Source organism: Pinus tabuliformis, chromosome 7 (genome assembly GCF_031772625.1).
Source record: "Pinus tabuliformis cultivar Carrire ecotype Pingquan chromosome 7, CPIR1, whole genome shotgun sequence".
Classification (NCBI taxonomy): domain Eukaryota; kingdom Viridiplantae; phylum Streptophyta; class Pinopsida; order Pinales; family Pinaceae; genus Pinus; species Pinus tabuliformis.
In genome coordinates, this window is record NC_142293.1 from 1,250,488,820 (window position 1) to 1,250,499,817 (window position 10,998).

Here is a 10,998-nt window from a genome sequence, read left to right on the forward strand (position 1 = left end):
TATGGCCCTCGTTCTATCACCGGGGGGTTCAGTTAAAATTTCTTTGTGATGGGCTATCAACACTTGTTCAATTTCATTCTGTTCAACTACTCTGTCTCCATTCCTGTCCTTGAGTGATAGTATTCTGTTTCCCTGCCTGTGTTTAACCATGGCTTGATGAAAGAATTTAGTATTGCGTTCTCCTTCCCTCAGCCATTTTATCCTAGATTTTTGGCGCCATAGGATCTCCTCTTGCTTCCTCCTCTCCTCCAGTTGGCCAAGGATTATCCTTCTTTGAGGATGCTTTCTTCAGTTCTTCCCTCCAAAATTATTTTCTGTTGGAGATCAGTCATTTCCCCTTCCAGTTTTTGTTTGTCCTCCAGAATGTTTCCAAATTCCTCCTTGTTCCATTTCTTGATTTTGCCTTTCAGCTCTCTCAGTTTTAACTGAAATGTTTGCATTCTGCATCTGCCCTGAATATTACTTTGTGTCCACCATTTCTCCACTCTCTTGATAAACTCAGGGTCCCTTAGCCAGAAAGCTTCAAATCGAAATGGCCTCTTGCCCTGAATTTTTTTGATGTCGATCTCTAAGCGAATCGGCCAGTGATCCGATCCCAGAGCTGGAATGATCTTGGCTTCCACAAAGACATCTTTATTCATTATGGCTTCGGACACTAGGAATCTATCTAGCCTGGTGGCAATTTGATTTTTGCCACCCCGTCTGTTGTTCCAAGTATATACTCCGTTAATGGTTTGAATATCCACTAACCGGAGTTCTTCTATCATCTCATTGAATCTGTCCATAAGGTGGTCTGGTCTCCTAATCCCTCCTTTTTTCTCTTCTAAGGATCTGATCATATTGAAATCGCCACCAATAATCCAAGCAGCTTCAGGGTACAGATTGCGAATTGCCTTAACGTCCTTAATAAACTGATCCTTATGCCCAGGAGACGAGGGGCCATAAACTCCTGAGATAACTACCTGGTGTTTAGTTCCTACAACCCTTCCCAGCCCCGAAAGGATTCCACGCATACTCACCCAGTTGTCTATAACAATGTCATTTGGGTTCCATAGGATTGCGAGTCCTCCTGCAAAGCCTGTTGCATCTTGCCCCATCACCTGGTAGGGTAGTCTGCTTCTTTGTATTATTTCCTCTAGTTGGTGAATCAAAATCTTTGTTTCCTGTAAAATCAGAATACTAGGTTTTTCTTTTTGCAGCTTATCCTTCATATACCTTTTTTGCCTTTACTATTCAGACCCCTAATATTCCAGCTGACCACTATCATTTAAAACTTTTTATAGGAGGGAAGAATACCTCCGACAGAGGTATTACCTTACCTGAGTTTATCAAGATCTCTCCCACCGCCTGGATCGTTTCATTCATAGGTCTCTGACCTCTCTTTCTGCTGTTTTACCCAAGGTATCTGTTCCTTTGCCTTCCGTCCCTTGCCCCTTTTCCAACATTACTGATGTATCCGGGGTTTCTCCTTTTTTCTCTTTGTATTTCTGGAATACCTCCTTGTATAGCTGCCTTTGGTCTTCAGGTATAAATCTACTGTCTAGGTTCTTCCATTCCTGGATCAGTCTTCGCATGATTATTTCTTCCTCTGCTTCCGTTTCGGGCTGGTCTTCCACTTCCATATGAGCCACTAGATCTGTTTCAGTTGCCTCTTCCTCTGTTTCCCCCTTTGTTGACTTTGCTAACAGATATTCCTTTCCCTTTTTCCTCTCCTGTACTTCCCATTGGGCTATTGTTTGTTTCCTCATCATCTTCCAAGTTTACTTCATACTCTTCACCTTCGCTCTGTAGTACTTGATATTTGTTCTGGGTTCTTGCTTGGTTGGTTTGCTTTTGGGATTGAGTCTTTGGTCCTTCTCTATTTGGTCCTCCGCTTCCTGACCACCTGTTGAAACCCTCTTTCTGGATCCTCCGTCCTCCCAGTGGTATTCGGTTGGTTCGCCTGACTTTTTTTGCTCTCTGCCTCTCTGTTAAGGGGGCATTGCCGATACAGATGACCATACTCGTGACATATTCGGCATCGGAAGGGGGATATGTTCATAATCAATTGGCTGTTTCCAAACTTCGTCTTGGTATTCCACCTCAACAGTTTCTGGAAGGGGATAGCCAAATTTATGTAAACGCAGATTCTCGCATAGGCATTATACTTACCTCTTTTCGTGGCCTCTGCAGTTTTGACAAAGCTTCCGATCGAGTTGCACGATACCTTCCAAGATCCCCGGCTCCCAAAACTCATCAGGAAGACCAAATAACCTGACCCAGACTGGTGCATCAAGCATTTTCTCCTTTTCAGGGTTATATCTCTCCTCCCAAAACTTCATGAATAATCCTGCATTATTCAGGAAATAGGGACCCTCTTCAAAGATTCTGTTCTTATCTTCCAAATTCGAAAATATTGCTGTGAAGAACCCTTGTGCACCAAGCTTGAGATCTATCTGCCCCTTAGGTCGCCAGCGGTGATCGATCCATCTGTAGAGTTCTCGCTCAGACGGCCAGTATCCAACAAATCGGCAGATTAAAGCATGGTCCTTCATATAGCAATTATATTCTTCCAGCTTGTTATGGGGAACGACATACCTAGGCTGTTTCTCAGCCCTCGGTAGGCATTTTCCTCTCATTCGTTTTTGCCATAAATTACCCATGACTGAGATTTGGTTTACCCTTTCCGTATGGTGCTCTCCATCCGTACTGGTTTCGCCCATAACCACATTTTTGAAGGAGGGGATCTCTCCCCCCCCCCTTGGCTCTCCCATTGCGTTCAGGGTGGAAACTCTCTGTTTTTCCTTACTGACTTTTCTATTTCCTAACCCGACCCGTGCCGGCAACCTGCGAGATCCTGTCCTAGCAGGTCTGAGAGCTCAGCCGACAGTCTGAGCCAGCCCGTGACCTCGTTACTCTTGTCCTGTAGCTCGAACCCTAGCGTTCATCCTCGCGCAGCGCCCTCTCGAAATTGACTTACATAATTAATTTATAATTCTCCATGCATATATTCAAGCAACTCCATATATCCTACCATTTTCTATCATAGAGGACAACATCAAGAATCTTGTCATGTAGTGGGCATATACATTATGGCCGAAGCATAAGGAAGGCAAGGAAATATTTAAATAATTTAAATTGCAGATGAAGAGGAAGAAAGTGATCAAGTGTAGGCATGAGTAGGGAAGAGGTAGAGAAAGTTATGTAACAGAAGGGGAAGTGGTTAAGAAATTCATTAACCTTACCACCACCTAAGTCTAATTCAAAGGGGCATGAAAGCAGCCAAGCATCATCTAGTTCAAAGCTTGTAGATATGGTCCCTCCATCTCAAACTCAAAGATAATTAGTTTCACACTACACATGTTCCACACAGACATAAACTAGGGATATCGACTCCGTTTCTCGTAAAACAATAGCAACAACAATTACTTCCCTATTCTAGGAAATTAGTGCATTGCAATATAACTTGGAAGAATCGAAGGTACTACATCAAGACTCAGCATAACATATTGGTGAGCTATGTGGTGTGCTAAGTATTACTAAGCATAAGTTACTTGTGCCTACAACTAGGGGTAGCACATTTAGTGTTACATATTTAATAAAAAATCCAAGCTTTCTAGGAAAATGGTCCTTTGGTTAAATTATTGTTGTTTACCACTTTTGATCCATCATCCACTTCTAGGAAAAATCATGTTACTATATGTGTGGTCGGATATGTCACAGGTTCCCTTACATGACGTTTAGTATTATTCAATGGATATCATGTAAGAGTTGTAAGATAGGAATAAGGCTTATTATACATAAAGTTAAAATTGTCAGTTTTTACCATATAGTTTTTACCCTATGCAGAAATTACCTACAAATGAATTCTTCAAAATAGAAAATATATACAATGGTGAGAACATAAAAAATATATACATAGATTTTCTCTTGGAACCCAAAACGAAGAAAACTAGAGTGATCTTTCAGTATGTTCCTTTCAATGTTACAATATATTATATACATGTCAAAGAATTTATAAAACCCAATCCATTAACCCTAGAATAGAACATAATTGTAGTTCCCTTGACCAAATCTAAAAGATACTGATCCAAAATGGATCATGGATAAACCTCTAAGTCTAAAAGACTTCATATAAGAGGTAAAAGGTGCTAAATGGCACAAATCCTTTGTAAATCCGAGTCAGATAAAGAAAAGGGTCAAAGTTGGAGTTTTATATAAATATTGCATCAGAAAGGTTCCAAAGGGAGGACTTAAATCGAAGGCTGAAGACTCCCCGATTTGCGATCTCCGACATATCGCATCGAAGGTAGACTGCTATATGATTTCGGAACCCGGATGAGCCGATTTGTGATTGCGATGAAGCAGACCCCTGGGTTGTTGCGACTTGCGATATGCAATGCGTTGATATTGGCGATCGGTGAATGGGATCGCAACCATGTAAAGGGGCCATTGACATGTGACAATGAAATATTACGATATGCGACAGCACCAACATGCAATTGTGATAGCATGATCAGAAATTGGCGATCAGCAATTGGGATCATAGCAATACAAAGGGGCTCCTCGCTGTTGAGATTGTGATAAGCGATCAAAGGATGGACCCAAGAGGATTATAGGGGTGATTGAACTTTATTTGAGTTCTGCCTAAAGGCTCATGATGTGTTTTTCATGAGTTTTCCTATGTGTTTCTATTATGCTACTATTTTCGGAATGTAGGTAGAAGAATAACCGAATGTGTCATTTCCATTAGAAACAGTCCATCGCACTTATGCCATGCTATAAGTGGGAATTTTGTAACAGGAATGCATTATGTAATATGCAAAGCCATAGAACCAGAAGCCAGAGGGCCAGACGCAGATGCAAAGGGATGATTACACAGAGAGGAAGATAGAGGGCCAGTCGAAGAGACACAGAGCTGCCAAGAATGATTCCTCATGGTTGCACATAGAGAAATAGACAGGGAGCCGCAGAGCCGGGAGGATGCCTCATAAAAGCCAAAGAGCCACATGAAAGCAAGCACCAAGGGATTTTGATAATCCATAGAGTTTAATAGAGAACTCCAAGGTCAAGAGCCGACAGTGCGAAGAGTAAGAGGCTGACAAAAATGTAGCAGCCAGAGTGCTGGACCGAAAGTGGAGCCAAAAATCCTAAGACCTTTAGAGCCAGAGAGTCGAGTAGAAGTAGAAGCCACCAAAGGATGGGGTGATTGCAAAGGATGTGTCCTCGGGATGAGGAAGGGATAGAGAGCCTGTGAATTGAGCCAGAGATTCAAGAGCCAAAAAGCTGAGAGCTTCAGAGCCAGATGACCGAGCAGAGGTGGAGCCACCAGAGGTTGGAGGCAAAGCCAGATAACTAGAGCTCAAGATAGCTTCACAGAGCCAAGGAGCAAGATAACTGTGGAGAATCAGAGGGACGATAGTTGCAGAGAGCCAAGAGCCGAGATCCAAAGCTGAGAGCCAGAGCCAAGAGCCAGAGCCGAGAGCCAAAAGCTGAGATCTAGAGTCGAGAGCTGAGAGCCAGAGCCGAGAGCTAAGAGCCGAGAGCCAGAGCCAAGAGCCAAGAGTGGGGAGCCAAGAGCCAAGAGCTAGAGCCGAGAGCCAGAGCCAAGAGCCAAGAGCTGGGAGCTGAGAGCTAGAGAGTCAAATAGTAAGGGATAAAGATGGCATTCTAAGCCCATGGGTTTAGTTGTAAACCTGTGGAGTTGAGTCAAAGACTTGTAAAAGGATTTAGACCATAATCCCAAAGAGCCTAGTTGAGTTGACTAGAGCTCATGAAGATGTAGCCCAAGAGGTTTGGGTGAACTCCTAATTATATTGTTGTTATGTGTGTTGGTTATTATTTGCATTATTTGTTGTTTCAATTTAAGCAAATCAACTTGAAGCACTTAATAGTTTAAAGACAAACACAAGCATACAACTCTTTCAAGCACTTTTAGTTCTGCAAATTATCAATCATAAGCTAGATCTTGGGAATATATAAGATTTGGAGGGGGAGAGGTTCTTGTAAGCTGACAAGAGGCCTTTAGTGCCCCATTTTCAGATCAGGTGGTATCGAAGCTGGTTATATCAGAGCAAAGTTATACTAGAGCAGGTGGTATCATGATGCAAGTGGTACCAGTATATGCTTGTTTGACTTGAAAGGTGTTCAAATAGTAGCAAGTATTTTTCTAGTTGACTGTTTGTAAGCTGATTATTGTTTGAGTTTGCAAAGGTGAAGGGAAAGCTATTGATAGCTAAGTCCAGGAGAGGACAAGAAGGAAGAAGGGCTGAAGGCATTCTCCTTATCCTGAATGACCCCAAGACAATCACTAAAGCACAAGAGGTTTTTTGCAAAAGGATTCTTGTCTTTTGATTTATTGCATTTCTTTGGTAATGAGATGCAAGTTGCAAGATGGAAAAAGTTGAGTAGGAAGACTCACCTTATTTTTGCAACATTATGTTCATTCTAGCTTCGAAATTATAGTGTACTTAAGCAAAAGTTGAAGGATGAAACATTATATTCATTTTAGCTTCGAATGTACTTAAGCGAAAGTTGAAGGATGAAATGCATGCATGAGAATGATGTGCATGAACAGAGGGATGCTGATGATTTCCTTGTATTTAAACATGTGTGTGTGATTAACTTGAAGGGTTGATTGCTTTGTTTTTAAACATGCATATAATATCGGGCTTGTTATCTAGTCCATCATTTGTAAATGCAGATGTAAAGACATGGAGGTGTTCATAAGATGTGAAATTTGTTTCTTTTGTTGAAGCAGAATTTTAGGTGATCCAGTTGTTGTCTGTAATCCTGTTGTTGTTGACAGTATGTTAAACAGGTGCAAATGAAAATTTTGTGAAGTAGATGTAACTTCACATTGGTTTGAGCCACCTTGGATCAATGATCAAGGAAGAGAAGTTCAAACTACCTTCTATGACCTTCTTAGTAGGAGTCCTGCATGAAGTCAAGGAGGAAGACAGTTCTTCCCAGGAGGACCAACACATCCAGGAAGGAAAGTGTTCAAAGGCACTATGCAAGGAAAGTGTATGGAGGCTAAAAGAAAAGGGTGTCATTACTCTCATTTACTGTTCAGATTAGTATATCAGTCTTTTGGAGTCCAAAAGCTTTTTAGTGGGAAGGCATGATCCAAAATGGATCTTGGATAAACCTCTAAGTCTAAAAGACTTCATATAAGAGGTAAAAGGTGCTAAATGGCACAAATCCTTTGTAGATCCGAGTTGGATAAAGAAAAGGGTCAAAGGCGGATTTTTATATAAATATCGCATCAGAAAGGTTATAAAGGGAGGACTTAAACCGAAGGTTGAAGACTCCATGATTTGTGATCTCTGACATATCTCATCGAAGGTAGACTGCCATATGATATCAAAACCTGGATGAGCCGATTTGTGATTGTGATGAAGTGGATTGGTGATTGGCGATAATTATCGCATTGGAGTAGTCCATGGAAGTGGTATAGACCCCCGAGCCATTGCAACTTGCGATATGCGATGCGTTGATATCAGCAATCGACGATTAGCGAATGGGATCACAACCATGTAAAGGGGTCATTGACATGTGATAGTGCGATATGCCGATATGTGACATCACCGACATGCGATTGTGACAGTGTGATCGGCAATCAGGATCGCAACAATACAAAGGGTCTCCTTCTTGTTGCGATTGTGATAAGCGATCAGAGGATGGACCTGAGAGGATTATAGGGGCGATTGAACTTTATTTGAGTTCCACCTAAAGGCTCATTATGTGTTTTTGTGAGTTTTCCTGTGTGTTTATGTTATGTTGTTGTTTTTGGAATGTAGGCAGAAGAAAGACCGACTGTGCCATTTCCATTGGAAACAGTCCTTCACACCTGTACCACACTGTAAGTGGGTGTTTTGTAACAGGAATGCATTATGTAATGCGTAGAGCCACAAAGCCAGAAGCCAGAGGGCCAGACGCAGAGAAAAGGGGATGATTGCACAGAGAGGAATATAGAGGGCGAGTCAAAGATATGCAGAGCCGCCAAGAATGACTCGTCATGATTGCACATAGAGAAACAGACAAGGAACCATAGAGCTAGGAGGATGCCTTGCAAAAGCCAGAGAGAAACACAAAAGCAAGGGATGAAAGATTTTGATAATCTGTAGAGTTTAATAGAGAACTCGAAGGCTGAGAACTAGTAGTGCGAAGAGTAAGAGATTGACAAAAATGTGGCAACCGAAGTGTTGGACCAAAAGCAGAGCCCAAGAGCTCACACTTTAACATCCCATAGCCGTAGAGCTGATAGAGGCATAGAGCCACCAGAGGTTGGGGGTGAATTGCCCAGGGATGATTCCTCATGATGAGGAAGGGACAAAGAGCCTGAGAACTTGAGCACCGAGAGCCGAAAAGCTTGAGAGCTTCAGAGCCAGAGAGCCGAGTAGAAGTAGAATCCACCCGAGGTTGGGGCGATTGCAAAGGATGTGTCCTCGAGATGAGGAAGGGATAGAGAGCCCACAAATTGAGCCAGAGAGTCGAGAGCCAGAAAGATGAGAGCTTCAGATCGAAAGGACTGAGCAAAGGCAGAGCCACCAGAGGTTGGAGGCAGAGCCAGATAGTTAGAGCTCAAGATAGCTATGCAAAGCCAATGAACAATATAGTTGTGTAGAATCAGAGGGATGATAGTTGTAGAGAGCCAAGAACCGAGAGGCAGAGCCGAGAGGTAGAGCCAATAGCCAGATCCAAGATCCAAGAGCCGAGAGCTAGAGCCGAGAGTGAAGAGCCAAGAGACAGAGCCAAGAGCCAAGAGTCGAGAGCCAAGAGCTGAGAGCTAGAGCCAAAAGCTGAGAGCCAAGAGTTGAGAGCCAGAGAGCCAAATAGCCAGGGATAAAGATGGCATTCTAAGCCCATGGGTTTAGTTGTAAACCTATGGAGTTGAGTCAAAGACTTGTAAAATAATTCAGACCATAATCCCAAAGAGCTTAGTTGAGTTGAGTAGAGCTCATGGAGACGTAGCCCAAGAGGTTTGGGTGAAGTCCTAATTATATTGTTGTTATGTGTGTTGGTTATTATTTGCATTATTTGTTGTTTCAATTTAAGCAAATCAACTTGAATCACTTAACAGTTTAAAGGCAAACACAAGCATGCACCTCTTTCAAGCACTTTTAATTATGTAAATTATCAATCATAAGCTAAATCTTGGGAATATATAAGATTTGGAGTGGGATAGGTTCTTGTAAGCTGACAAGAAGCCTTTAGTGCCCCATTTTCAGATCAAATAGCATGGCAGCAATCATCATGCCAAAAACCATGCACAAAAACATGGGTGGGTGTTCCCGCCTGTTAAACTGAAGCAAGAAAATAATTCATTTCGCTTGTGCCTTATTCAAATGGATAAATTCGAATTTCCACTTTAGAAGGATGAGTTTTCAGATAGTTAGTAGGAGTGACACAACAAAATCACTCAGTTGAGTTAGGCAATATGATTCTGTGGGCAAAAAGTAGAGTTGTGCATGAGTTGATTGCTAAGTTATCTAGTGGAATTATATTTAGTGAAAATTAGTTATCTGAGATCTAGTCTAGAATAGAGTTAGTATGAGTTTAGTTGAGTAGTTGTAGATGTTGTTAACTCACTGATATCTCAGTTAACTAGTCAATTTACATAAAATATCCCTAGTCATGCATGAAATTTGAATTTCCTATTTGAGTAGAGGAAAAATGCATAATTGTAGTCATTATTGTATACTAATGAGTGTGTAGAGATTGCATGTCAAAGATGAGATAATTTCCTCAAAATTATGCAAGGAAATATGAGAAAGTACAGGTAGAGCGAGTGTAGGCAATATTGTAGGTAGTGCGAGTGTAGGAAAAGAGAGTGGTAGGAAGTGCGACTGCAGTAAGAGAGAGTGCACACTAATTATTTTTGAGTGCATACAGGAAGAGGAGATCATTATTGCAGTGCAGGTTAAGCTTCAAGCATTGAAGCTTTCATTGTAATAGATCATTTTTCTCATATTATATAATAAAAATAGAGGAGGGCTTCTTCCCAATTGGTTTCCCCAGTAAAAACTGTATTCACTTTTATTGAATGATTGCATGTGTTTCTATTGCATATTTTCCCTTCTACAGATTGAGTCGAAGAAATTTTTGTCTATTGTTTTCAGTTTAAATTCATTAACATTTGCAAATTTTGAGTTTTTTCTACATAGTATCAAAGCTATTGAAAACTACATAGAAACTAGGTTCCTCATCGTCTCTTAAGGAAATTTAGAAAAGCATATTTGTATTGCATGAATTTGAGTGTAGGAATTTCTTTAGTGCAGGAGCAATGTCCTTTGTATGGATTGAGGTTTGAGTATCTATTGGAGGGAAATTCGAATTTCAATGATTCGAAAGACAAAATAAAAGTTGTGTTGGATGGGAATGGAGTATTGGAGTACACAAAAAATGATATTCAAAAACAAGTAGCATCAAATGCATAGGATCTGGATTAGTGGAAGAAATGTACAAAAAAATCTAGGAGGATTATCCTAGAGGGAGTCAGAGACCATGTGGTTTCGAGTTTTCATGGCGTGAAGACTACTTATGCAATGTGTAACACCCTCATAGATTTATATGAAAGCAGTAATGATGCTAGGAAATTGGCATTAAAAGATTAGCTTAGGAACATTGAATGAATAAAAATGAAACTATTGTTCAATACCTATCTAGACTCACTCGAGTGAGAGATTAACTTGTATGAGTTGGAGAAAATATGCCATCATCTAGACTTGTAAAATTAGAACTCCTTGGCCTTCGAAAGTCCTAGCATAGCTATTAGGATTCAGTTAATGGAAGAGACAAGCTCCTAGATTAAGAGAGAATTTGGTCTGAATTTGTGTAGGAGGATATTAGAAGAAACACTAGAGATAGTGTCACATCCAGAGCTGATGAAGAAGAAAACCTTGCTTTAGAAGGCAAGGGAAAGAAAGTGAAAGGTAAGAAGGCCCTAGGAAAGGAAGAATCTAGATAAAACCATGGAAAGAAGAAAGACCTTAGTAAAATTAAATGTTTTAACTA

At 41.0% G+C, this 10,998-nt stretch overlaps 1 protein-coding gene across 1 annotated transcript; it reads right to left on the reverse strand.

The window, feature by feature from the left end:
• Window positions 1-263: 263 nt before the first annotated feature.
• Window positions 264-1,097, reverse strand: LOC149251906 (uncharacterized). Its single transcript, XM_089454023.1, has one exon. The coding sequence runs from the start codon at window positions 1,095-1,097 to the stop codon at window positions 264-266; it is 834 nt and encodes a 277-aa protein (XP_089310149.1).
• Between the last annotated feature and the right edge of the window lie 9,901 nt (window positions 1,098-10,998).